At 55.4% G+C, this 27,738-nt stretch overlaps 2 protein-coding genes across 3 annotated transcripts; both read left to right on the top strand.

Annotated features, from left to right (window-relative positions):
• Positions 1-2,463: 2,463 nt before the first annotated feature.
• Positions 2,464-6,610, top strand: KRT15 (keratin 15). Its single transcript, XM_032871614.1, has 8 exons — positions 2,464-2,999; positions 3,882-3,964; positions 4,086-4,242; positions 4,722-4,883; positions 4,970-5,095; positions 5,307-5,527; positions 5,820-5,845; positions 6,372-6,610. Exons 1-8 carry the CDS (start codon positions 2,496-2,498, stop codon positions 6,464-6,466), a joined length of 1,374 nt encoding a protein of 457 aa, XP_032727505.1. The 5' UTR covers positions 2,464-2,495; the 3' UTR covers positions 6,467-6,610.
• A 7,598-nt stretch (positions 6,611-14,208) lies between these two features.
• KRT13 (keratin 13) lies at positions 14,209-25,856 on the top strand. Of its 2 annotated transcripts, XM_032871609.1 has the most exons (9): positions 14,212-14,886; positions 15,935-16,017; positions 16,200-16,356; positions 16,533-16,694; positions 16,783-16,908; positions 16,998-17,218; positions 17,868-17,879; positions 20,877-20,880; positions 25,845-25,856. In XM_032871609.1, the coding sequence occupies exons 1-9, from the start codon at positions 14,392-14,394 to the stop codon at positions 25,848-25,850; spliced, it is 1,266 nt and encodes a 421-aa protein (XP_032727500.1). In that variant the 5' UTR covers positions 14,212-14,391; the 3' UTR covers positions 25,851-25,856. The 2 variants fall into 2 exon arrangements, with proteins under 2 accessions (XP_032727498.1, XP_032727500.1); XM_032871607.1 differs by lacking the exons at positions 20,877-20,880; positions 25,845-25,856 and adding an exon at positions 18,233-18,518 and having other exon boundaries at positions 14,209-14,886; positions 17,868-17,893.
• The last annotated feature ends 1,882 nt before the right edge of the window (positions 25,857-27,738 follow it).

Genomic DNA, 27,738 nt, shown 5'->3' with positions numbered 1-27,738 from the left:
GAGTGAGGAGTGAGGCTGGATGTCGAGGACCCTGCCGCTGTGTGTGACTGGATGCTCACTGGAACCCCCCAGTAAAACTGAGTGTTAATGGCTCCATTGTCTTTTTGTGTATTCCGGTAATACACACATTGTAATTTACCATCTCTGCCATGGTTAAGTGGACAGTTCTGTGGCCTGAAGTCCGTTCACATATGGTGCCACCAGCATTGCCATGCGTGCTCAGGATGGTTTCCATCTTGTAAAACCAAAACTCTAAATCTGTTAAACAGTTAACTCCTTCTGTCATTCGGACTATCCTGAGTCCCTCATATATGTGGAAAGATGGCCCAGCATTAAGTTGGGAACCTGGCTCGGAGAGGTAGTCACACCCAGAGGTGGAGTCCAGCCCAGGCTTTTCCGCTGGGCTGCACATGCCATCCCAAGGAGAGAAGGCCTTGGGGATGGCACTCTGCAGTGGGCCAAGGACAGAAACTGGCACAACGTCCTGGGCGTGCTGCCTGGGGCAGGGCCCTGGGCTGCAGCCTGGGCTGGAGCCAAACAGAACTGGGTCCCCACCCTTCCCCAGCCTCCCCACCTGGGGCTAATGAGCCCAAGACCTTGAGCTCACAGGAGCTGTTTGCATTGAAAACAGGGATCTGTGACTGGGGCAGCTGCCATGCCAGATAGTGTATGAGAGCCACCTCTCGAGGGGTGCTAGAGGGGAGTCAGGGTGCAGAAGAAGGGCTGGCGGGGGCCCAGCCCTTGCTTAGCCTGGGGTGATGGCGTGTAATCGTTCCCTTATTAATTGCTGGGGCCGTGATGTCTGCAGAGGCTTTAATGAGCTGTGGCTGATCTGAGTTTGATTATTTTTCTTTCGGAGGAAAAGACAATACCCACCCACCCACGAGACAATACCGCCCTGTCTGCGCTCAGCGCTCAGAGGCCCAGCTCATCCACCCCCACTCACCTCGGCCTGCGCTCCTTCTTGTACCACCCCAGCTCAGAGGGGAACCCCAGGTCCTGAGCCCCACCGTCTGCTTCCTTAGAAGATAGGGAGGCAGGAGGAGGCAGGCTGGGGGCTCTCAGGCCTCAGGTGGAAGCTGAGAGTGCCCCTTGCCACCGGAACATGCCAAGGGTTTCACAGGTAGTAACTGATGGAACCAGGATTTGAACCGGAGGCGGAGGGACTCCGGAGCTCCACGTATGTCCCTGCACATCAGCCCTGGACCAAGTATCCTTCTGATTCTCCAGATCAGCCTTGCTTCCCTCCCCAGCCCCTGGCTCCCCCGGAGCCCTGGAGCCGGTGCCGGCAGGCCAGGATTTGTATATTATGTATCCCTGAAACCGGCCCCTGGTCGTTCAGCTCCCCTCTCTGGCCTCAGCGTCCTTCTCTGAGAAAAGATGTCTTCCAGTCTGCCTGCCAGGCATCCCCGAATCCTCCCTCCCAACACTCAGGCACATAGAGCCCTCGGGGTCGGGTCCCTCCCCAGCCCCAAAGCGCTTGACGGGACAGAGTTCATGTGGCCCTGCTCTGCAGGAACATGCCTCCCTCTGGAGAAGGCAGGGGTTTTCTGGACTGTGCTCCAGTCTTATCTGCAGAGGTTTGCCCCGACGTGCGTCCTAGGAGCAAGCAAAGGTTCAGGGACATGTGCGGTTGGCAGGTGGCGCGATTATCAATCAGCGCCTTGTCAGCCCTGAGCCTCCTGGCCTTTGTGAGAGTGCCAGGGCAATGGGGCTGGGGGTGGGGGGGAAGGGGAAGAGGCATGGCGGAGGAGAGTCCTGACCTGTCAGGGAAGTGACATATGTAGGCTTCTCTGACCACCTTAGTTGGAAATTGACCCATGACCTCCCCCCCAGCCTGTCCCCAGAGGCCCTGCAAGCCTCCCTGTGCTTCCCCCAACTCATTCCCCGACAACCCCCCCCACCCCAGGCCACTGCTGTCCCTGGGCCCTGCAGGCTCACTCATGGGGTCTGAGAGTGGGACAACACAGAGAATTCTCCCCAAACTGAGAGAGGGGAGCTGGCCGTCTTGGGAGGAGGGTCCTGGCCTGGTGGCAGCAGAGAAGTCTGGTGAGGACAGATGGGGCCTGAGCTGCTCCACCCCTGCGGTCAGAGGCCTGGGAGCTGTGGGGTGACAAGGTGTTGTTCCCCGCTACTCTCCCCACTACTTGCTACTCTCCGTGTTCTCCCAGAGTGCGGAGATACCTGCCAGGGAAGTGTTAAAACCATGGCCCTGGGGGCAAAACACCATTCATTCTGAATCATCTCTTTTGTTGCATTGAAAAAAAAAGAAAGACTCCACATCAGCCTTGAAGAGGTGTGCAGGCAGTCCCGTTTGAACAAGGGAGTTGGCCTCCCTTTGGGGGAGGAGACTCGGTCCCACAACCCCCTCGGAGGGGTATATATAAGGAGCCCCAGGCTGGGGGGTGACGGGGCAGTGCTCGCTCCGCTCTCAGTCTAGCCTCCTCCTCGCCTGGTGCCTCTGTGCTTGCTGAGAACTCACCAACCACCCAGCCATGAGCACCACGTTTCTGCAGACCTCTTCCTCCACCTTTGGGGGTGGCTCTACCAGGGGGGGCCCCCTCCGGGTTGGGGGAGGCGGCTTTGGTGGGGGGAGTCTCTGTGGGGGCGGTGGAAGCCGCACTATTTCGGCTTCTTCTGCTAGGTTCGTCTCCTCGGGGTCAGGAGGGGGCTATGGGGGTGGCATGAGCTGCGGCTTCGGTGGAGGGGCTGGTAGTGGTTTTGGGGGTGGCCTTGGAGGTGGCTTTGGTGGGGGTTTTGGCGGTGGCTTTGGTGACTACAGTGGTGGCGATGGCGGCCTCCTCTCTGGCAACGAGAAGATCACTATGCAGAACCTCAACGACCGGCTGGCCTCCTACCTGGACAAGGTGCGGGCCCTGGAGGAGGCCAACACGGAGCTGGAGGTGAAGATCCGGGACTGGTACCAGAAGCAGAGCCCCAGCAGCCCGGAGCGGGACTATAGCCCTTACTTCAAGACCATTGAGGAGCTCCGCGACAAGGTGAGTCCGCGACAAGGGAGCAGGTGGCTGGTGCGTGCCCAGGTCTGTAACATCAGCGCTCCAGCTGCCTCAAGGAAACACTTTCCTGCCCGGGCAGTGAGTGTCGGTGTATAGCTTGGAGAGCAGGGAATGCTTTCCTGGTGGGGATGCCGGCACACATCCGCTCAACCTGGCGGTGTGGGAAGATGCCGAGACTGGTCAGGACTAGGGGGTCCGAGGTGGGGGCAGTGACACACGCCAGCAGGGCTCTGCATCCAGTCCCCCTTTGCTTCTTTTGTAAGAGCGGTTAAGTATTGCCTCAGGAGCCCTGAAGGTCAGGACCACCGCCTCACCCTTTGAGGATATCTTTGGTGCCCAAAGCAGTATTGGGGCTTAGAACACCTCGAACTCATGATGTGCTCTGCCAGCCACTTACTCACCCTTCCAACCCACCTGGACCAGTTTCCTCAGCTGCAGCATGCCTTTCTGACCTGCCCTCTGGGGTTCTCTTGGCTGTGGGATGTTCTGTGGGCCCATGGCTGTGTCCAGGTGTGCTGGAGTCCAGTGACCGGGGCAGGCTGGTGGACTATCCCTGAGAGGGCTATTGTTAGAGCCTCCCGAACCCCACCACAATCCCTCCTGGCCAGGCAGTTCCCACGGGGGAGTCTGGGCACTCTGGATTCCTTGGTCTTTCACGGCCTGGAGCCAGGAAGGGTGGCGTGCAGGAAGACCTCACGTGGGTACTTGAGGGTCGTCTGAACCCTGTCTTGGGGAGCCTACAGGCTTCTGGGGCTGGTGTCAGTGGGGAGACTGTCAGCCAGGGGTCTGACCTGGGGCACAGGGTGGGGAGACACCAGGAAAGACAGAATACTGCTCCAGGTGCTGACTCCCCGTCTCCTGCAGATCCTGGCGGCCACCATTGACAACAACCGGGTCATCCTGGAGATTGACAACGCCCGGCTGGCGGCGGACGACTTTAGGCTCAAGTGCGCTCCTGCCTCCTTTCCCCTCCTGGATACCCCACCTCCCCACCCCCTTCTCGGCCTTCTTTCCTTCCTGCAGCTCCAACAGCCCCTTCCTTCCTCTGGGCTCCCTCTCTCTTCCCAGGTACGAGAACGAGCTGGCCCTGCGCCAGAGTGTGGAGGCCGACATCAACGGCCTGCGCCGGGTGCTGGATGAACTGACCTTGGCCAAGACCGACCTGGAGATGCAGATTGAGGGCCTGAACGAGGAGCTGGCCTACCTGAAGAAGAACCATGAGGAGGTGAGGGTCGGCAGGGCTGCTGGAGGTGGGAGGCAGAGTGGGGCCCCGGCACCTCCTTCTAGTTAGCAGAAGGGCTTAGTGGTTCAGATATGCTCCCCTCCACCAAAGCAGGGGTCCCCATGGAGAACAAGGGGTATTATCCTTTGAGGACCCAGACCTCTTTCCTTCTCAGATCCATAGCCGGGCCAGGGGGCCAGTGTGACCTGCTGTCCTGATTTGTGTCATGAGCTCAGACAGGGGTTACACTGTCTTGAGGTCCTCCTGTAGCATCCGGCAAGGAAGAGAGGCCCTCAGAGCCAAGGGGCCCACGTGATTGAACCTCTTCATCTTCAGCAGGAAACCGAGGCTGGGGTGGGTACACAGGAATACGAAGGGTGTGCAGTGAGTTAGGGACAAAGCCGGGATGGGCCTGTGGGAGTCCAGGCTCCCAGCTCTCCCTTCAGCCCTCTGTCCCTAAACGGGCCCTGTCCACCCTGCAGGAAATGAAGGAGTACGGCAGCCAGCTGGCCGGCCAGGTCAACGTGGAGATGGACGCGGCACCAGGCGTGGACTTGACCCGCGTGCTGGCCGAGATGAGGGAGCAGTATGAGGCCATGGCGGAGAAGAACCGACGGGACGCCGAGGCCTGGTTCTTCAGCAAGGTGGGCCTGACCTCGCAGCCCCGCCCCGGCTCCCCAGGTCTCCTAGGATGCCTGTGGGCCTCACTGGTCTTGTGTGTGACCCACAGACAGAGGAGCTGAACAAGGAGGTGGCCTCCAACACAGAGATGATCCAGACCAGCAAGACGGAGATCACAGACCTGAGGCGCACGATGCAGGGGCTGGAGATCGAGCTGCAGTCCCAGCTCAGCATGGTAGGGCCACCTGCCCCCCAGCTCACCACAGCCTGCCGCAGCCTGCCCCAGTGTCACCTGGCCTTTCCCATCATCCAGGCCTGGTTAAGTCTTGGGTTCCCAAGCCCTGGCCGAGGGGGTCCCCTGTCCTCCATTCAACGCTGGTTCACATGCTGTGGCAGCTTCTTTCCTGGCCTGACAAGATGTCTGTCGATCTGCTGCCCGCCCCCAGAAAGCCGGGCTGGAGGGCTCACTGGCCGAGACGGAGTGCCGCTACGCCACGCAGCTGCAGCAGATTCAGGGGCTCATCAGCAGCCTGGAGGCCCAGCTGAGCGAGCTCCGCAGTGAGATGGAGTGCCAGAACCAGGAGTATAAGACGCTGCTGGACATCAAGTCTCGGCTGGAGCAGGAGATCGCCACCTACCGCAGCCTGCTGGAGGGCCAGGACGCCAGGTGGGGGCAAGGGTGCAGGGGGGAGGGATGAGAGAGGGGCCGGCTGGTCCTCCCCGGATAGCAGTGGGACAGCGAAAAGGAAGCAGATAGGGTGTTAGTGTGATCCGCAATCTATCTGCTCGAGGGTGGCAGGTGTGGACAGGCTTTCAGGATGTCCCAGCCTCTAGAGAAGTCACATGTGCAGCTGGTGGTGGGGGCCTCTGGAGACGATTACTTGGCCAGCCACTGGGGACTCCCTTCCAGAGACCTGGGCTCACGCCCTTCTCTTACATCAGCTTCTCCTCTCTTTCAGGATGGCTGGCATTGGCGCCAGAGAAGGTAAGAAGTCTTCACGTTTCCTGTGTGGGGTGGCAAGGGGGCTGTTGAAGCCACCATTCCCCCTGGAATGGGCTGGAAGGAGAAAGATACCAAACATGCCAGTTGGGCGGGGATACGTCCATTCTACACCTCTTCCACAGGCACTCTCTATCAGCCCCAGTAAAGTGGGGGTTAAAGATTTCTTGAGAACCTTCCAGCCTGAGCAGGCTTTGTCAAAGGAATATCTTCCCAGGGCCCACCCAGGGCCCACCTTCTTGCATTTAATGCTAAGAGGCCCCCAGTCACTTCCTGTTCACTTGCAGTTAAATCCCTGGCTTTCTTGCTCACTGCGGGGCATAACTGTTGCTACCAGCTGCCTCTATGATGAGTGACTCAACACCAGACCTCCTGGCCACTCTGGAAGGATTGGCCAGTGGCCATTCTCCGGGGTGCTGTCCAGTTCTCCCTGAGCTTAGCCAGGTCCTGGCTGCCTTGGGGGAGAAAAGTGAGGGTCCCCTACTCTGAAGCTTGCTCCTTCTTCCTACAGCCTCCCTGGGAGGCAGTGGCGGCGGCAAAGTTCGCATCAATGTCGAGGAGACAGTGGACGGGAAGGTGGTTTCTTCTCGCAAGAGAGAGGTCTGAGTGCCCGGTATAGGAGAGATGTCCCTCGTCACCTCCCCGCTTCCCAGGCTGAGTGGAGGACTGGCTAGAGGGGCCAGAAGAGCAAACCCTAGTCCCTGCTTCCAGAGGGTCAAGCTCTCTTTGTTGGGTGCTTGGCATGCTCTCCCTTCCACTCCTTTCCAGCTCTCCCCATCTGCTTTTGAGCAGTGATGGGCAGGAAGCCACTGGATTGTGTAACAAGGTTGTTTGTGCCATGTGTGTCCATGCAATAAAGAATTGCTTTTCCTTTTGCAAATATCTTTGGTAGTATGTCCAGTTTTTCTTTTCTTTTCTTTTTTTTTTAAAGATTTTATTTATTAATTTGACAGAGATCACAATTAGGCAGAGAGGCAGGCAGACAGAGAGAGAGAGAGAGAGGAGGAAGCAGACTCCTTGCTGAGCAGAGAGCCTGATATGGGGCTCGATCCCAGGACCCTGGGATCATGACCTGAGCTGAAGGCAGAGGCTTTAACCCACTGAGCCACCCAGGCGCCCCATGTCCAGTTTTTCTGTTGGGGGCCTCTGTGGGTCTAGGACCCACAGGCTGACATCTCTTTTTACTTTAGCTTTTCCTCTGTATGGTCCTAATTCACTCTTTGGGGTGCCTAGGGCATCTAGGACCAACTCAGGCTGCACAGGTGACTTGCTCTTCTGGCTTATTCCAACCAGTGATCATGGAAGCAGGATAGGGACTGTCCTCAGAACATCTTGGTGCACCCAACACTGTACTTGTCGCATTGAACAATTATTTACCAAACAATTGACTGTATAGATTGTATTGGTTCACCCTTGTGTGGGTTCGCACTGTGCTAGGCAACCCCACCTATGTGTCTTATTTAATGTGATTGTGGGCGGTCAGGATTTATGATTCCCATCTGAGAGATGAGGAAGTCAGAGAGGTGAATGACTTTGCCAGGGGCCTCATGGATGGATAGTGAACAACAGGGCTGGGACTGGGCCCCATATCTGCATGACTCAAAGTCCACCGCTTGTTCCGGGAGCGCAGGCCTTGGCCCTTCACAGGTCATTACCAGGACCTTCCTCCTTATTTCTGGCCCTCCCACATGTGTTCCTAGAACCTCCCTTTTTTTCCCCTCCAGGCACACCTGACCTCCAGAGTGGCTGAGCCACCTAACATCTCTGCCTCCTGCAAAGAGGGACCTTATCCACCCTCTCACCCCCTGAAGCCACAGTCTCCTTCCCATAAAGCAATTAAGGGGAAATCAGAGGGAAAGACACCAACTCCAGGAAGCCCTCCGTGATTTTTCCAAGCTTAAGTCCAAAGACACATCAACCCCTATTGTCCTCCTCAGTCCAAACCCTGCTCCTGATCCCCCATACCCAGCGTCTCTGACCTTGGGCTCACTGGAGCAGCCACATTCACACACACTTAATTTGCTGCCTCAGGTCTGACGCTGGTTCCTCAGGGGTTCATAACCCCAGACAGAGGGCAAGGAATGAGGAAGCTGAGAACTCTCGGTGCTGTGGCTGGGCTGGGCTCTGGTGAGGACAGGGGGGAGAGGGAAAACCGGTTTCTTAGTCCTGCTGGGAAGAGGAGGTTGGAGGTTCCTCTCTTCTCCTGAGAATCAGATCATTTTCGGGGGGAGATTCATGCCCTCTGAGAGGGCCCCCATGAGTCTTGCTGGGTGAAACTCCTTGCCCAGCAATCCTGTTTGGAGAGGGCAAGGCACCTGTTTTTTTCTGAGGGAGATTTAATCTAGAATACATCTCCTGAGTGCACACTCTGAGGACAGACTTCTCTGGAGCTGGAGGAATGGAACAGAAGTTATTAAGCATCTACACTATGCAGGGCTCTGGGCAGAGCATTCAATGGATAGCATCTGATTTGCTCCCCCAGAGGCTTTGTAAAAGTGTGGTCATGAAGGCATGAGCCAGGAATCCGTGAGGCTAGGCCTGGGACTGGTCTCTCTGCGTTCAGACCTTTGCTTTTTCCTGGATGTCTTGCAGGTCACGGAAACTGGCAACATATTTCTTTCTTTTCCTTCCTTCCTCCCTTCCTTCCTTCCTTCCTTCCTTCCTTCCTTCCTTCCTTCCTTCCTTCCTCCCTTCCTCCCTTCCTTCCTTGAAAGATTTTATTTATTTATTTGACAGACAGAGATCACAAGTAGTGGAGAGGAGTGTAGAGAGAGAGGGGGAAGCAGGCCCCCCGCTGAGCAGAAAGCCCAATGTGGGGCTGGATCCCAGGACCCCAGGATCATGACCTGAGCCAAAGGCAGAGGCTTTAACCCACTGAGCCACCCAGGCGCCCCTGGCAACATCTTTCTTAGGAGGGTGTGTTAATCTGAAGCCCCTTTTTTCACCTCTGTGGGAAGCCTGTTCAAATGTCATCCAGCCATTACTGCTAAAAAGATCATTCTCAGTCTCTCACAATGGGGCTTAAGCTCATGCTGAAGCGGTCATGTCCCTGACATCCTGAAAATGGCCAGACCCCTTCCTGGGTCTCCCAGGCCCAACGGCCTGACTGCTGCTCCTGCTTCACTGGCCTCCGGGCCTCTCTCGAGGAGTCTCAGATCTTCAAAGCAACCCACAAAGGGTTTTCTCAGCCCGTAGTTTGCCAAAATAACCTCTGCAAAGCTGCAGAGAGGCAAGGTGGGGCTCCCTCCTCATCCAGCGGGCTTTCTCTCAGGCCAGACCCTGGGCTGGAGAGGGAAAGCTGCTTCTGTTTCCTTGGAGGGCCCATTCCTGCTCTCCAGGGATCCTGGGGTCCGAGAGAGGTCCTTGGACTTGCCAAATCCTGTTTCCTGCCTGACCCTGGAGAGAGACACTCACACCCCGGGATAGCTTGTTCCTGGCTGAGCCCTTTAAATAGTCTTTGGGCAGAGATGGCCCGCCTTCTGCCTGCCCCTGGGCTGAGGTCCGGCTTGGTTTCCAACCAATCTGGGAAGCAGGCAGCAGGCCTCCCTTCTCCCTGAGAGAGAGGCTAGCTTTGGGGCCAGGCATTAGGGACTTAGGCTAGTCTCAGGCGAGGCTAGGCTTCCCAGAGCAGGCACAGGGCATGACTATGCATCTCCCTGGGGACTTTGCCAGGTCCCTGTCCCTCTCCGGGTCTCAGTGTCCTCAGCTTTAAACTGGGGAGGCTGGCTGGACCAGAATCAAGGTTCTCTATGAGTTCATCTGTATTGTGGAAACTCAGAGGGGAACCTGGCCTGTGAGATTGGTGACATCAGGGGCAGTGTCTCCTCCTTGCACTTCTGAGCTCTTGGAGTGGGAGCTTCATAAATATTCATTGAATTAATGCATGACCTTGCTTCTTTGCTTTTTCCTGCCTTAGACATGGCTCTGGCCATTCCCTACTATTTTGGGTGAGTGTGGGTCTGGTGGTCACCTGTCCCTGCACAGGCAACTGGCAGCATGGGGGGAAATCAGGGGCTGGCAGTTTCTCCTGTGAGATTTGCGGCTGGGATGACCCCGCTGGGTACTTGTTTTGGCCCCCATCTCTTCTCTCCTAAAGCCAGCAAAGTCTCCCTTTGCTGGAGTAGTATTTGGGGCTACTCAAAGACCTTTTCCTCAGGGAATGTAAAGCCGAATTGGTGAAATAAGATAGGAATGCCACCAACTGTCACTTGTCTGGTCCTTGTGGGCACCTTGCTGGCTGAAGGGACCAGAGAGAGAAGCACAGCAAACTGGCCCAGAATGGAGGCCCAGGACAGGTCACGACCCAAGGATGAGCTTGAAATTCCTCCTTTGTAAAAGGGAGAGCCTAGCTAGAGACCTTCTGCCTGCCAAGTTTTCCCGCATGTCAGGCACTTCTCCAATGCTAACTCATCTAATGTCTGGTTTTCAGCTGTGGCCACCAAACCACTGAAAGGCTGAATAACTTTCCCAGGGTCACACAGCCAGTCGATGGCAGATACAGGTTTGAAACTCAGTTCCACCTAATTCAAAGCCTCTGGCGACCTCCCTGGGTTCCTGTAAAGGATTTTAGAAAGCTGGGGATTGGGGCGCCTGGGTGGCTCAGTGGGTTAAAGCCTCTGCCTTCGGCTCAGGTCACGATCTCAGGGTCCTGGGATCGAGCCCCACATCGGGCTCTCTGCTCAGCAGGGAGCCTGCTTCCTCTTCTCTCTCTGCCTACCTGAGATCTCTATCTGTCAAATAAATAAATAAAATCTTAAAAAAAAAAAAAGAAAGCTGGGGATTATAGGTATGTGAGGACTGGGGGCCTTGACACTTGGCAGGAGAAGGCTGCTGAGTACTGCTATGGGAAGCAGGTGTCTCTGAGGGTGAGGACGGCTGACCAGATGGCCCAGCTTCACTGTCTGGGGAAGGTCTGCTTTTCATGAGAGGCTCCTTTTCTCCACGGGGAAGCCTCGAAACATTTTGGGAAGTGGGTCAGCCATCCTGCGCTCTAGACCCTATGTGGTCTAGGGAAAGAGATAAGCAGGGAGGAGCCTGATCCAAGAGCCAATCGAGGATCCCTGAATTCAGAGCTTGGGGGACAGGATCGAAGCCTCAGCTGTGCAGGTGAACAATCTGGCAACTTTGGGCAAATCCTTGAGAACCAGAGACCCAGAAAGGCATTGCACAGGGAGACTTAGAAATCATTCAACATAAGGCCCCCAGGGAGCTGGTGGGAGAGATGGAAAGCCGCACGTTTCTCCTTGCTTCCTACTGCCTTGGGCCTTGGCATTCTGGGTCTGGGACAACTCTGGGACAACTTTGACATTCTGCATTGAGCACCTCGCAAGCCCCCAAGCTTTGGAGCTCACACCAGGTCAGAGAGCAGACAGGCTGCCCCATCAGGCCATCAACTGCACAGGCCCAGCTGCTGTGGGAAACAGGACCCCCTAGCTGCTGGCCTGCAGTGTCAGGAAGCCTGGGAGCGTGGTGGGTGACAGAAGATGCCCCTGCTTGGGTGGGGTGGTGCTGAGGCTGGCCTGAAGGGGCGTTAGCACGCAGGCGCGAAGGATGCAGACCCTGGATCCAGAGGTTCGGATCTTGGGCAAGGAATTCAGACTTTTCTGGGTTTCAGCGTCCGCAGGTGAAAAGGGGATGTGACCAATGCCATAGAGTTCTTTTGAGGTCACACAGGTAGAGTGTCTAACACAGCATTCAAGAAATATTAGCTAATGTCATTTTATTATCTTTAAAAAATATAGAATGTAACATTCAGAGATCATCTACTGAGTTCACAGCAAGGCTCCAAGGCACCATCAGTCGGGGTAGAGAGAGCCAGAAACGAGCTTTGAACCTTGCCTTCATGGTGACCTTGAGCAAGTAACTTGGCCTCCCCAAACCTCAGCTGTAAAATGGGGCCAAGAACACCCCTCGCCCCTTGTCGTGAGGTCCCAGTGACAGTGTGTGAAGCCCGCCTTGTTTGTGGGGGCTGCTTACACATGGGGCTTCCCCTCCTCTTATGACGTTGGTGTGATTTTGTCAGAAAGCAAAGAAGGAGTCTCAGCCCCAGGACTCTGTCCTGCCCCATCAGGAGCAGGGCCAGGAGAGGTGAAACTGGGGCCCCAGGATGGGTCCTTGCACAGCTTCCTCCAGAAGGGCCCTGGGGTTCACCGTGGGTCAGAGGAAGACATTCCTGTGTTATGCACTGTAAGTACCTGCTCGGGGAGGGGATGGGAGGGGAGGGGAGGGACGGTGCCCTGACAGTGCAAGGGAGGCATGTCACCCCCCCCCCCCAATGTTTGTACTACTGGGACTTTGGAAGATCTGGGGCATTGTTCCTCTAAGAGGCGTTGGTCTCAGCCCACTGTCAGCCCTGGGGGGAGGATCGTCACTCCAGGCCTGGCAGGTTTTATTAATCACCTTTTTGTCAGTTTTGATCCTCTACTGAGAGCGAGAAGAGAGGGAGAGCCTGAGAGCTCCTGCTTTGGGCTGAATCACACAGCTTTTCAGAGAGTGAGAGCGCTGAGCTGTCAGTTTGGGGCAGCAGGGCTGGGCAGGGTCAGAGGGTCAGCCTGAAGCCCTGGCCTCCCTGTGAGACCCCAAGCATGCCGTGACCCCCTCCCTGGTGCTGACACCTGCTGGATGAAACATAGGCCTACTTCCCTACCTGCAGAAGACGAAGGGCAGGAAAGCCCTGACTCTGAGCCTTGTTTCCTGGCTTGCTGAATCAGCAAAGGGGTTCTCGGGATCCCTTCGAGCCTGGGTCACCCTACCCAGTCCTTAGCCTGGTGCAGACCCCCTGGCTGCTGTGGGCCAGCAGGCTGCCCCTGAGAGGCCATTCATGGTAAGTCTGGCCGCCTTGGTGAGTGGGAGTTGGAGCCTGAGTCCAGAGTTCTCCATTCTTAGCCCTGGAAACTTCTCCATCTAACTTGGTCTCTGAGAGGCCACCTCTAGGCCCTTTTATTCGGGCCTGAAACCTTCTCTGGCAGGGAGACTAAGCAGTACCTGAGTTTTAGCTATGTCTGAGGCTCCTCGGCAGAGACCGTATCCTCCCATGTGGCCTCTTGGTCAAGCGCTCACGAGCTGGACAGATGTCCCGTGACCGGGGGGCTAGAAGGAGCCCTGTCAGGCATTCTAAGACTTCCTTTCCATGCTCAACCACGCCTCGAAGGCAGGTGATATGAGGGTATGATTGAACACCGGGGCCAGGCTGATCCAGCCCTTCTCAACTCCATACCATTGACCTTTTGGGCTGGGGAATTCTTTGTTGTGGGGGCTGTCCTGGGCATGGTAGGATATTTAGCAGTATCCCTGGTCTCTGTCCTCTAGATACCTGTAGGATCCCCCTGTTGTTGCAACTGAAATGTCTCCAGGCATTGTCAAATGTTCTCTAGGGAGAAAAAGAGCCCTTAGCCAAGATCTTCGAATTAATCTAGGGGGGCAGAAGTGGGAATCGTGGTCTTGTTAGGGGCAGGGGGTGTAGGTAATTGACTGGGAAAGGGTACAGGGAGCTTTATGGAGTGCTGCAAATGTTCTGGGTGCTGGGTACACAGGTGAACGCGTGTTTGAAGCTTCCTACATAAGTAAGCATGCACTGAGTTGGACACTGATAGTTTGTACAATTTACCGTATGAATTATATACTTAGAAAAGGAGTCTTTGTGTCAGTGTGAACCCAACTTGGGTTTTAGTCCTGACTACTCTTAAGCCTTGGTTTCTCCATGTGTAAAACGGGGTGACTTGTAGGACCTGCCTCACTAGGTTGCTGCAAAGATTGAATGACACAGCGAGTATACTTAGCTCTGCGCCTGCTTATGGTGAGGGATCTGAGTGTGTTAGCTGTTATGATGTGCCGGGCTGCTTGCTTCTGTATTCTGTGCCTCAGTTTCCCCAGCTGTGTTAGATGGTCCCTAAGTTCCCTTGTTGCTGGGACTTTATCGGATTGTCTTGGCGCTCCCCCGCTGCCCGCCACCAGCCTAAACAGCTTCAAGGTGGTCAATTCTACAGGACCAAGCTAAGTTTGTCAACAGATTCGCTGGGAGCACTGGAGTAGGAGAAATGCTAAGAAGAATGCAGAATATCCTAGTCTGAGGATTTAGAAATAGAAAGAAGGGAGCTGAGGGCTGCGGTGACTTTGTAAAAGCACAGGGCCACCTCGCAGCTCTGTCCCCATTCTAATACTGGGTGGAGCTGAGAGCCTGCGGAGTGAGCTCCCTAAGTGCAGAGCTGAAGTGGAATTCAGCTGTCAAAAGGGTAGTCTCAGGCAGAACACTGTGCCCTCTGAATCATCCCTTTTGTTAAGGATTAAAAAAAAAAAAAAAAGCCACCCCCAAAGGCACAACCCACCTTGGAGAGCAGAGGTAACTGGGCTTGTGGGAAACAGAGTGCAGCTGGCAGCAGTCAGAGGGTGGGGAAGGGAGGAGAGAAGATGGGGCAATTGTTCAACCTGGTGGAGGACAGTATAAAAGGCACCCACTCTGGGGAAGAGCCACAGTCTTCGGCCCAGGCCAAGCCCGGCTCCTGTCCACACCTGCTCCTTCTTTTGCTCTCACCATGAGCTGCCGCCTGCAGAGCTCTTCCGCCAGCTATGGAGGTGGTTTTGGGGGTGGCTCTTGCCAGCTAGGAGGAGGCCGCAGTGTCTCTGCCTGCTCAACCCGCTTTGTCTCTGGGGGGTCAGCTGGGGGCTATGGGGGTGGCATGAGCTGCGGCTTTGGTGGAGGGGCTGGTAGTGGTTTTGGAGGTGGCTTTGGAGGTGGCCTTGGAGGTGGTCTTGGAGGTGGCCTTGGCGGTGGCTTTGGTGGGGGTTTTGGCGGTGGCTTTGGTGACTACGGTGGTGGTGATGGAGGCCTCCTCTCTGGCAACGAGAAGATCACTATGCAGAACCTCAACGACCGGCTGGCCTCCTACCTGGAGAAGGTGCGGGCCCTGGAGGAGGCCAACACGGAGCTGGAGGTGAAGATCCGGGACTGGCACCAGAAGCAGAGCCCCAGCAGCCCGGAGCGGGACTATAGCCCTTACTTCAAGACCATTGAGGAGCTCCGCGACAAGGTGAGTCCTCGGGTGTTGGCGAGCTTTCTTCCTGCAGGGCAGAGCTGCAAAGGCCAGGGAACACGGCATCCCAAAGGACCAGAAGATGGAGCGTGGTGGAATCCTCACCCCGCCTTTGGAGGAAAATTCTAGTCTTTTACTACCAAGCGTCTCTACTCCTGATAAGCTTTCTTAGGCCACTGCTCCCCAAACGCATTCTTTTACTGTTATGACTCACGTCAACATTTTTACCGCTTCCTAAACAGTTATGTTATTATTAATGAATTGATCCCTATAATTCTAACCCACGGAGATGTTTGGAAACCATGACAGTTTTAAAAACCACTAAGAATGACTCAAATCAGCAGAGAAAGGAATACTGGTCTGGAATACTCGTTGACTTTGTAGGGGTCCCATTTAAACTGTTATTCTCAGCTGGCTAGGAGGAGCAGGAGGGGGAGGCAGAGGCCTAGGTCGTGCTAAGCTGAGCTGAGATTGCCTCATCAAGGCCTATCTGTCACGCTGGGGTCCCAGCTTGTTGGAACAGAAATCCACCAGCCTGGGCTGGGTCCCAGCTGTGTGGGGTGGCTTTTAACTGCTTCGGTGTATGAGAGTTTAGACAAGGAATTCAAGTGGACGGCGGTGTTTATTGGCTCTTCCTTCTGCTTAGCCAGGAGGCCAGCTCCAGTGAGCTTACTATGAGCTGTGTGGACCCAGGCTGACCCCCTCCTGACCTTAAGGAGAAGGCTGTCCCCATGGTGAGCGAGAGAGGTGGCTAGTCTGAGGCCTTCAAGACATGACTAACCAAGGAAGTCCCGGGCAGCGTCATTCCCCTGAAATGTACATTCCGATATTCCCCGTCATGACCAGGCGTAGATAGAATGTCAGAGTGACAGACTCAGAGGAGGGACCCGCCCGGCCCCTCACTTCACCGATCTCAGAGAGCAGGGCCTTACCCTGGTGCCTTATCAGGCACCCAGGTGTCTGAGAACAACAGCCCCGCCTGTGTTTTCCCTTCCTCTTCCTCCGGCTCGTGGACCCTCCCGTGATGACCCTTTGTGTTTTGCAGATCCTGGCGGCCACCATCGACAACAACCGGGTCATCCTGGAGATCGACAACGCCCGGCTGGCGGCGGACGACTTCAGGCTCAAGTGAGTTCCTTGTCCCCACTGGTCTTTCCAAATTTTATTTGAGACAGAGGCTCATCTGAACACTGAAATCGGAGCATCCCAGGCATGAAGGTCTTGGAGACTCCAGTGCAGAAGTAGGGGAGGGTCCAATATCATTTCTGTGTTGCTTTTCCAAAAAAAAAAAAAAAAAAAAAATCCTTTAGGTACGAGAATGAGCTGGCCCTGCGCCAGAGCGTAGAGGCCGACACCAACGGCCTGCGGCGGGTGCTGGACGAGCTGACCCTGTCCAAGGCCGACCTGGAGATGCAGATCGAGAGCCTGAACGAGGAGCTGGCCTACCTGAAGAAGAACCACGAGGAGGTGAGCGTGGGCAGAGGCTGCCATGGCTGAATCACCTTCAGTGAGAAAGGGGAGCAGCCAGACTTAGCCTTCTGCTGGGGGACCCGGAAGTGCTTCCCGGAACATGCTGGTAGCCCTCAGAGCTAAGGAGGAGGAGGACGGGGAGCATCATGTGTCTTCCTCTTCCATCGCTGTAGGAGATGAAGGAGTTCAGCAGTCAGGTGGTAGGTCAGGTCAACGTGGAGATGGACGCCACCCCGGGCATTGACCTGACCCGCGTGCTGGCCGAGATGAGGGAGCAGTACGAGGCCATGGCGGAGAAGAACCGGCGGGATGCCGAGGAATGGTTCCACAGCAAGGTGCCCAGCCTTCTTACCCCACGGAGCCGGGGGCTGCCTGGGCCTTCCACGGGGCTCCTCCATGACCTTCTTCCCGCTCTAATTTCAGAGCGCAGAGCTGACCAAGGAGGTGTCCTCTAGCACTGCCATGATCCAGACCAGCAAGACAGAGATCACGGAGCTGAGGAGCACGCTCCAGGGCCTGGAGATCGAGCTGCAGTCCCAGCTCAGCATGGTACACCCGAGGCCCTCCGTCCGGCAGCCACCGCCTCTCAGCCTTGGCCTGGCCTGTCTCCCCTCATCACTTCTTTGTTGCCCCCCCAGAAAGCCGGGCTGGAGGGCTCACTGGCCGAGACGGAGTGCCGCTACGCCACGCAGCTGCAGCAGATTCAGGGGCTCATCAGCAGCCTGGAGGCCCAGCTGAGCGAGCTCCGCAGTGAGATGGAGTGCCAGAACCAGGAGTACAAGACGCTGCTGGACATCAAGTCTCGGCTGGAGCAGGAGATCGCCACCTACCGCAGCCTGCTGGAGGGCCAGGACGCCAGGTGGGGCCTCTCAAGTCTCCCTCTTGGGAAGGTGACCACAGGGCCCTTGGACAGCCGAGTGGGCAGGGCCTTAGGGATCAGGTCCTCATGGCCCTCCCAGAAGGGGACCTTCTGAGCTTAGACTGGATGCAGATCCAGGACCAGAGCTCCCTGTTTTCTAGAATCAGACTGTGGGGGCATTTCCTCAGCAGGCCACAGGGTCTGTCCCTTTAAACTCTGTAGTTTGGGCCTTTGGATTAGATGGGCAGGAATAGGGACCACGGACAGAACATCTCATATTGGAAGAATATTACCTTGGGTTCAGGTCAGCTGAACAAAGCTATGAATGTGGTGTTTTAACTCCCTTCAGACCGTTTACAAGGACTAGGCCATCCTTGTGGGCTCAGGGGGAGGGATTGTGGGAGGGGAGTGGTACCAAATGGACCAGAGGGAGGAAAAACTTCCAACAAATGTGCTGGATTTGGGGCCCGAGACAAACAGCGGACAGGCCTGGCAGGTACCAGCTGCTGCCCCTTTGGCTAAGGGCAGAGTTGGTAAAAAAGCCCAACTCAGGGGCTCTGAATGATGATCTGAGTTGCTCCCTCTGAGGACAGGTGAGCCACTGTCCTCCGGTGCCTTCTGCTCACATGACCTCTCTCCTCTCTCCCAGGATGGCTGGCCTGACCTCCTCGGGAGGTAAGGAGACAACCCCAGGGGTGGGGAGGGGTGAGTTCGGCTCCTGTTCACTGCCCTGGGGGGCTGGGAGATAGGCTGTGTAGGGAGGGAGGGAGGGGGCTCTGGGGGACATGGCCATTTGCTCGTCTCTTTTCTTTGCAAAATAGCTAGGTCTGCCCACTGGGATATATCCCACTGGCATACTTTGGAGGGAGCCAGCTTTGGGGACAATAACACGAGTCCCTATCAACTGACCTCCAACCTGACCCATGAGGGGGCTTGGGGCCCTCCTGGGGGACCCTGACCTGCCGAGGTGGGTCTTCTCCAGCTTGAGTATGTCTTGCCCCCTCCATGTCTCAGCGAACACCAGCGTCACAGTCACCACCACCAGCAGCTCCTCTTCCGGTCGCCGCATTTCAGACACCCATAGGCTTTAAATCCACTCGGCATCCTCTCCCTCTGTCTTCAGCATCCAGAGGAGAGAGCTGATGGGTCCCTGCTGGAGAAAGGGGGAGACCGCAAGATGCACCCTGGCCCCGCACTTTCCTGAGGGCAGGCGCTCCCTGCTTCTCTCCCCGTGTGCTTCCTCTTCTCCCTTACCTGGTTCCTCAGGCTTCTCAGCTTCTCTACTCAAAACAAAAGATAATTCAATAAAGTTTCCTGCTTTTTTGCAACTGTATTTTTGATTCTGGTCTGGTCTCTGAGGGTAGCACCTGCCAAGGCCCTGATCTGGAGCGGTGGGTGAATGGGTGACGTTGGCTGGGTGACCCCCCCCCACCCAACAAGTCTGGCCCAGGGAGCTCCTGGCTGGAAAGGACACAAGGCACCCGGACCAGCCATCGGGGCTCATCGATGATGGTGCTCAGCAAACGCAGACAAATGGGGCGAACTGGAGACATGGGGGAACACGGGAACCAGTTCTACACCTTGTAGAACATACGGCAGCAACGGGTTCTAGTAGTGTCAGGTGATGGGGAGATGTGGGAAAGAGGCACAGAGGGCTCTGTGGCAAGCTTCAAGGAGCCAGTGCAGGGCTGATTGAAGGAGGAGACCCAAGACAATTACCCCAGGCCCAGCGTTCTGCCTCCTTGCTTTCTGCAGAGCCCTTCCTTCTTTCCTTTCTTTCTTTCTTCCTCTCTTTCTTTCTTTCTTTCTTTCTTTCTTTCTTTCTTTCTTTCTTTCTTTCTTTCTTTCTTTTAAGATTATTTATTTATTTGAGAGAGAGAGAGAGAGCGCATGCACGCACATGAGGGGGTAGGGGCAGTGGGAGAGGCATACTCCTGCTTGAGCAAGGACCCCATGCAGGGCTCCATCCCAGGACCCTGGGATCATGACCTGAGCTGAAGACAGATGATCAACTGACTGAGCCGCCCAGGCTCCCCCAGAGCCTTTTTCTTTTAAGATGAGGGACATCCAGACCTTCAGTTGCTCCTAGCTCCCGGCCTACCCCAGCACTCAATGCATCAGCCACGTGACTCAATGAGTAGCCTCCATCTGAGCTGACCTTCCTCCCCAATTCCCCTCCGCAGCTCTGTGCCCTTGCCTCTCTCATCCCAGCTCAGACTTGCAACCTCCTCTTGCTTTGCTCACTCCTTACATGGAGTCTGGTCCTCTGGGTTCTGCACAGGCACACTGTCTCCTTTTCACTCTCCCCTTGGCCCATCTGGAACATGTCCTTGGTCAAAATTGCCAAAACATTTTGATGACACTCCAGGGAGGCCCCTTTCCTCCGCGCCAGACTCTCACGCCCACTACACTAGCTGTTGCCTCCTCAGATCTACTTGTCGGAAGGAGCACCCCTCATCCTCCCAGATCTGTGCCTTCCTGGTCCCCCATTCCAGAGGACCTGGAAACCCAAGCCAGGAGCCCAGTAGTCACCTTGGCCTCTTCAATCCCTATTTCCCTTCCAAGTTCATCTTGTGGTTGCTGTTAGCTATAATGTCCTCACAGCCTCCCTGGCCTCCTTGCCTCCAGTCTGAACTTCTCCTGCATCTCTGTCCCACACTCCAATGCGGACGATTGCTGGAAATGGAAAGTCTTCCTCCTGGCCTAGCAAAGCTTCCATAGCTACCCACCGCCACTGAGGAAAACACCAATTCCTCCCTGGCTTAGGGACCCCAGGCCTCTTCCTGCCTCTCTCCAGCCCTGAATTCTATAATTGCCTCCTCACTCCCTGCTGTCCTGCCAGGGCAAACCGCTCTCGGTGACCCAGCCATGTGGCTGGGAACCTTGGGCCCTTGTTCTGAGTGACCTCAGTCTGACCTTCCTCCACTCTTTCTCTCTGGATCCCCATCTTAGTGTTATTGGAGATGACCAGGTTTTTATTCAACACTCTGCCTGAGATGAACATCCCGTCCCCTGTGGCCCCCGGATAGTGTGGGGTGTGTTCAGGTGTGTGCAAGCCTGCGCCTGTACAGCGTTGACCCTGGGGTTGGAGGGCCCGGCTGTCTCAGGGCTGGTCTGCTGCCGGGGTTCAGCCCCGCTAACCAGCAGGAGGCACAGATGATGAATGAACTGGGCAGTGTCTGTCCGATGCCATCTAGTTTCCATTGTGGGGTTTAGGCCAGAACATGGGTGGGCTCTGCCGCCCCTGCCAGCTGTCCCGTTTCCCTGCCCCCTCCTCATTTTCTCTCTCTTCCCTTCTCCAGCCCCCTGCCCAGTTTACTCCCCTCATTCTTTGTCCTCCCTCTCCTCCTCCAATCCCAAGACTGTTGTGGGCTCAGCAGGCTGGCTTTGTCCCACAGGGGTCACTCAGACACAGCCCACCTGGCTGACTAAGCCAGATGGTTTCAGATCCCACCTCCAGCAGAATAGGCAGGGCCAGGTTCTAGCTCCCATGCCCAGAACTGTGCTTGAGCTGAGGTGGGTGTCAAAGAGAAACAGGACCTGGCCTCCACTCCTGACACCTTTGTACCTGTCTGTGATTCAGTTTTGTCAGCTGCTATTTGTTGAGTGCCTGCTGTGTGACAGGCCCAGTGTGGGGACCTGGAGAGAAGGGCAAAGGTGGCGTCTGTCTTCAAGGAGCTCACGGACTGATTGACAGGGCAGAGGGAGTAGACACCCCCCAAAAACAAGTGATTGTAACCTTCAAAGCTCAGCGTATGCTTCATCTTCTCTGGTCTCCCCCCACCACTCCCAGCATTTCCGATCTGTCCCCACAGCCTCCCCATGGTCCCTATCTGTCCTCGTGTGTTGATGACGATCGCAGCAGTTATTGGAGAGGAGGGCATGAGGGCCACCGGTTCTGGAGAACATCTGTGTGTCCCAGCTCTGCTGCACGCTGTGTTCCTAACCCTGGCCAAGAGGCTTACCTTGTGGGCTCACTTTCCTCACCCCCACCCAGCACTATTGCCCTTGGAGGCTCAAAGTCAAGTGCTTAGAGCAGTCCCCGGCACACAGCAGGTGCTCAGTAAATGAGAGCTTTCCCCCTCTCCTCCCTAACTGTGAGTTCTTGCAGGGCAGTTCTTTGTGGTCAACCTCCTCCTCATACCCAGAATGTTCTAGGAGCTCAGTAAACCTGCTGGATGGAGGATGAGAGAATGGATCCACCACAGAGTGGTTAAAGATGAGCCACAGGGATGAAAGAAGTAAGGAGGCGCACTGCACTGAGATCACCCAGAGAAGGGGTGTCCCCCAGGCTGAGGGAGGGACCTGGGCCAGAGGAGCCCCTCAGAGCTGAGCCCCATGGCTGATCCAAGGCCCCTGGGGTCCATATCCCAGGCTTTCTGGGCCAGGAACAGCCCCTCTCCCTGAGACCTAGGCGAAGGCTCTTTAGGGGGGCAGCCCCACTTTTTTGAGCTTGTTTTAGGAGCCTGGTGGGGTTTGAGGTTAGTGGTCCATGTGGAGCAGTGAAATGAGCCGGACCCTGGGCCTGGTGGGGGATCTGGTCTGGGGCCCTTTCACCCAGACCCCAGGGAGGACCCTGAGAATCTGGGCTCCCCACAAAGTGAGGCCCTATTGGGAGTCCCAGGGAAGCCAGGAGGGAAGCCCAGGAGGGGCTGTGCCCACCAAACCAGGAGGCTTCCCAAACTGGGAAGAGGTGGTTACCTCAGTAGTGCCGCTGAGGGGTGAGACTTTGCAACCGGGACTCAGTTTTCTCCCTGTCATCTGCAGGTGGTCGCCATTGGAAGGGGGACAGCTTCATCAGCGTTATTGGGTCCATATTTCCCTCCCTGTTGTCTAGGTGCCCCGCCCACCCTGGACTCACACCCCTGCTTCTCAGGGCTACGGCTATGAGCGACTGGCTAGACTCCATCATGATTGCCATGGAGCACACATGAAGGCAAGAGATGCCAACCCAGAGGGGGTAAAAATAAAGGGGAGAAGAACAATGTGTCTAGCACTTGACTCTTTACCAAACTCCTTTTCATTCTTTATTTCATCTTTATAACAAGCCCACGAGTTGGTACCATTGTGCCCATTTCACACATTTGAAGACTGAGGACCAGACTGGTGAAGTGCCCTATCATGAGAGCGGGGATCCGTGTTTCAAGGCGCTTTCCAAGACCGTGGTTGGCCTTCTGTCAGAGTCAAGTGGTCAGCCCTGGGAATCTAGGGAAAGAAGTGAGGCTCCCTTCTAAGGCCAGTGCTCAGGGGACATGGGCATCAACCTCGGAATGTTCCTGTGGCGTCCCAGTGCCTCAGAGCTGGTCAGGCTCTGGAGGCAAGTGCTGCCACGTGGTAGGTGCCCACCCAAGGGTGGCTAATTGCTGAGTTGCCTCTGGCTCATGGCTGCTTCAGCCACCTTGCCCTGCACCAGCAGCAGAAGGTGCCTCCCTCTCCCTCAGGCTCCACCCCACGGATGCGGCAGTGAACTTGTGGCGCTCAGTGATGGGGCTGTTGGTCCTGCCTGGGCCCTGCAGGGGGCAGGCTCACCCCAGGAAGCAGATCAGCTCCTCTTGGGCCACCTGCTGGGATCCAGGCTGGAGGGACAGAGCCCCAGACCCTATCCTATCTGGGCTTGGTCTCAACACAAGGGCCTGGCCAGTCCCCAGCCTCGTGTTGGGCAGCTCTGGAGAACAGGGCATGGTGGAGGCTAGAACTGTAGTCCCAAGAAGCCTTGGGTGCCTCTTTTCTCTCTGTTTTAGGTGGCAACCTTCGAGGGTCCACAAAAGACCCAGAGTGTGAGACGAAGCATGCCTTGGGCTTTCTGGGAAGGGGAATCTCAGGTCCTTCACAAGGGAAACTTGAGGGAAGAAGAAGAAGGGGTATCACAGGAAGCCTGCGGTGAAGGATGTGTGACTCTGCACAGTTCCATGTTTCCCATGTCAGCTGCTGGGGCGCATCTTGTCTCTCTGCCTGGGTCAGCACATCTCAGGGCTGCCCGGGGACCTGCTGCCTAGTGGATGGTGTTCCTGGGGCTATTAGTGGCTGGAGTGGAGCAGGGTATGTGGGTGGTGTCCCTTTGAGCCATTCCTCTGGGAGGTTCTACAGGAGCTGAGCACGCATCAGACTCCATCCTCTGCAGAGGCTGGGAGGGGTCAGGTTGGTGGGTGGGTGCTGAGACCCATACGGGTACCCACGGAGGGTGGGGAGAGGGGGCAGCTGGCAAAGAGCTGGTATTCACTCTTCTGGCCCATTTTTATGAACTGCTATAACGACTCTGTGGCTTCTTTCATCCAGGGATCTCAGACTAGTTTGAAAGTGGAATCTACAGTATAAAGCGTAGTTAATTACAACCTGGAGCCCACAGCCTGGTTTGCAGACATGCTGTTGTGAGGAAGAGATTCTGAGACCAAGGGCACACCAGGTCCTGTAAATGTAGACGGGGGAATCCAATTAAAGAGGCTGTTTGGGAAATTGGCTTTGTAGTTCAGTTAAGTGGTACCTGAATCAAGGGGACGCGGGGCACTGAGGTTCGGCTGCTTTCTCCCAGTGGGCTTGGCTGCGCGTCTCCCACAAACCACAGGTTCTCTAGGCACACTGGGGAGAGCAGTGACAGCTCTGGAATTTTCCATAAAAGCCGGGTGGGGGGAGTTAGGGTCTGAGTGGATCTGAGCAGGAGGCCCTGGGCTCTTCCAGATTGGAACTGTCAGCCGACACAGCTGTGCAGGAAAAGCTGGCTGTAGGTGAGGGACGTGGGCCCTGGGACGTCACAGGCGGAGTCCAGCGAGAGAGAACCAGAGAGGTATGGCTGAAGATGGGGGTCAGGGTGGCTCTCTGGGCCTCCTCCAAGGCCACAGCAGTTTGGAGCTGGATCCTGAAGCCTTGGGCAATCGCCAACATTACACCACAGGGAGACAGAAAGCACCTTGTATTTTGGGGGGAAATGAGAGTTCTGGGGGAGTTCCAGGGCTGGTGAAGTGGGAGTTTCAAGGCTTAATCTGGGTGAGGTCCAGGCCCAGTGGGGACTGATTCAGGACAGTGCAAGAAGCAGCAGGCTGGGAAGCCACATCCCCAGAATCCCTGTAGAGCTCTTGAGTCCCCGAAGGGGCTACCACTCAGGGTCGTGGTCTACTCCTCAGCTCTCCTGAGGTCCCTGAGCATGGGATCTGAGCCCTTTAGAGGGGGAGTGAGGAAGTAGGGACAGATCACGCTGGTCACTTGGCTGTCACTGACTGTCCTGAGCCTGGTGAGGGCAGGCAGCAGCAAGGGGTAGGTGGAGGTCTGGGGCTCAGACTGGGAGAGTGAAAATGAGCAGGGACGGACTTGCCAAATCTTGCCCAAGAAGATCTGAGTCACCTTGCTCAAGGCAGCTGCTCCGAGGGTGGAATGCCACTGAGGTGGCCAGGACGAGAGAGAGGACAACCCAGCGGGGTACATCTGAGTCGAGCTCTCTCTTGCCCATGAGGGCAAAGTTGGCAGACCTGCCCAGTTAATTCGGAATTGCAGATAGACAATAGAATAATTTGTAGTACAAGTATGTCCCAATATTGTATGCATTTTTATTTGCTAAATCTGGCAACGCTATCCTTAGCAGGTCTGGGAATAGCTCTGAGTCTCCTATCATCAAGACTAAAGAAGCAAGACCTTTCTCTGATTCTTTGGACAAATCAAATTGGTGGCTCAAAATGTCTTAATTGAAGGTTTTTTTTTTTTTCCTCCCCTCCCGTAATGCTTCCTTCAACTTTGTGTACCTGTTACTGCATGTCTACACTAGAACCCTACAGCAGGCAGCAGATCTGGCACGAGCTTTTGATGTGGTTATTAGAAACAGAATATATAGTAACTGTGCTTTTCAGGGAGGAGCCAGGAACCCCGGGCACTTTGTTGCTTGAAGAAATGGAGAAAGCAAGTTGTGTGGGGGGAAGAAATGAAGATCAGTGTGGGTCTCCCCGTCTCTGGGTGGGAGGGGGCTGGGTAGGGTCTAAAGTGTTGAAGAATTGGGATCAGCATTTCTCCTCTTTAAAAAATTATTATTATTATTTTTTAAGATTTTTAAAAAAGATTTTATTTATTTATTTGACAGACAGAGATCACAAGTAGGCAGAGAGGCAGGCAGAGAGAGAGGAGGAAGCAGGCTCCCTGCTGAGCAGAGAGCCCGATGTGGGGCTCGATCCCAGGATCCTGGGACCATGACCTGAGCCAAAGGCAGAGGCTTTAACCCACTGAGCCACCCAGGCACCCCTTAAAAATTATTTTTATTAAAAAAATTTTTTTGAAGTTTTTGTTTCTTTAAGTAATCTCTACACCCAACGTGGGCTTCGAACTCACAACCCCAAGGTCAAGGGTCACATGCTCTTCTGACTGAGCCAGTATTTCTTAGATTCCTCTTAGAGTGGGAAATTCTGCAGAACCTGTGTGTATGGCTGTCAGAGATCAAATAGGTACCAGGAGAAAGCCGGGAAGCTCAAGCATAAGCCAGCAGTCCACTCTGAGAGAGAGAGAGAGAATGAGAGAGAGAGAAACATTGTGCTTCTACAATGATCTTACTCCTTTGGGTACCCATTGTAGGTGACCTGTCTGCCCCATGGTCCATTGTCTGCTTCCTCTGATGCCTTTGGTGATGGCAACTGGCACCTTTTAACCACAGCCCTGAGAAGCAGGAAAAGAGGAACCCTGATTTCTTCTTCAGGCACACTGTGACAGGTTGTGCCTGGTACCTTCCACGTCAAAGGGACTGATCCACTGGGAGGGAGACTCAGGCTTGATTTCTTGGGTTGCTGCCCACGGAGAACCTTGGCTTTGAGATGGAAGCTCATTTGGGAATGGAAACTTCTTTTTACCAAAGGAGGACCCACAAATCCAGTGGTTGATTTTGAACTTGGTGGCCTTCCAAGGTGGGCTTTCTCCTCTTGACCCTGAAGCTGGGGCCATGGTGGGCAGAGAGCATCCTGTCAGTTCCGTAGCCCTAAGCCCAGCACTTTGTGCCAGCAGGAAGTGGAGGTGGCTTTGGAAGCTGCTAGAATAAGTGTCAGAGGGCTGGTCTAGGGGTTCCTGCTGCTCTGGACACAGTCCCAGCCACGGTCTTCTCTTGCACAGCTGGGCTCAGCCACTATCCTATGAAACCAGGGCGAGTGGTTTGTGCCCTTGGATATAGCATTTGACTGGGACTCAGACTAGATGGGCTCTAAGAACAATTTTGATCTCTTAAGTCCATGACTCCAGTTCCTATTTGTCATGCATGTTTCTATTGACTTTTTTTTTTTTTAAAGATTTTATTTATTTATTTGACAGAGAGAGAGATCACAAGTAGGCAGAGAGGCAGGCAGAAAGAGAGGAGGAAGCAGGCTCCCTGCTGAGCAGAGAGCCCGATGCAGGGCTCGATCCCAGGACCCTGGATCATGACCTGAACTGAAGGCAGAGGCTTTAACCCCCTGAAGAACCCAGGTGCCCCTCTATTAACTTCTCACAATCCCGTGAATGTGGTGCCTCTTGGGGAACCCGAGGCTCAGAGTGGCTGAGTGGCGCCAGCTGAGGTCTGGCTGCGTTCAGGCCCAGGGCCCGCTCTGTCCAGCCTGACACTATCGGAGCCCCTTCTTTGGCAAGTCTGTCCCGGCTCAGGTGGCCAGAGATGTCATTCCATCTTGGACATGCTGGGCTGCCCACACGACATCCCGGTGACGCTGTCCCTCCGAATGGGGGCTCCTGGGAAACAGCCCTGGGAGGTGGCTCAATGTGGCTTCTGCCTATGAGGGAAGGCCAGGGGGAAGCTCGTGCCATAGTCTTATGCTGTGTAGGCTGGAGGCAAAGGGTGACCTGGGGTCCAAGGGAGGGTGCAAAAATAGAACAACAGGAGAAGAAACTCTATGTCATGAGCTTGATGGTCCATAACTCCTATTTATTCTTTTATGCTGTAGGTCAGCAGCAAAGAAAAGGATGGTGGTTGTGAGGGATGGTGAGAGTCACCAACATATCTGGTGACACCTGGGCCCCTGCACAGGAAATGCCTATAATGTCTGAGAGGGAAGGGCCTCAAGCTTACCTTGTCTAGGCCCTTCCTGTTCAGACTGGGGCTCTGGGGCCCAGAGTGGACGGGGCTCACTCAAGGAGTTTGGGGCTAAGCTTGGCCTGGAGTCCAGGCCCTGACCCTTAGCCCAGTGTATTTTAGATTAACGTTAGAAAGAATGGCCTCAGAATAGGGACTCTCTTTTGAAATAAAACCTGATGAACGGGACTCCTGGTTTATTTCACACCAAAGAGGTGGATTTTCTCCAAGGTTGGGGAGCGGGATGGGCAGATCTCCGGGCCTGTGCTGGGAGATGAGCGGCTCTGTGAGTCCTGGCTTCTCTTCCCTGACACAGGTAGAACATCTGTTCCACGTGATGGTCCTGTCTCCTGGGTAGAAGAAAGCAGAGGAATTCCTCCCATGAGGCCCCTTCCACACTTTCCTCTGAGAGGTGGCCTTGTGGCCTACAACATGGAGAAAAGGCAGGGGACCTAGGGGGGCCAAAAGCCCTTCTCTGGCCCTCTCTGCAGGAGGGGAA

This window comes from Lontra canadensis, unplaced genomic scaffold, assembly GCF_010015895.1.
Source record: "Lontra canadensis isolate GAN:19392208 unplaced genomic scaffold, GSC_riverotter_1.0 scaffold43, whole genome shotgun sequence".
NCBI classification, from domain to species: domain Eukaryota; kingdom Metazoa; phylum Chordata; class Mammalia; order Carnivora; family Mustelidae; genus Lontra; species Lontra canadensis.
The sequence above is the reverse complement of the archived record's forward strand: the minus strand, read 5'-3'. Positions and strand labels throughout refer to the sequence as shown.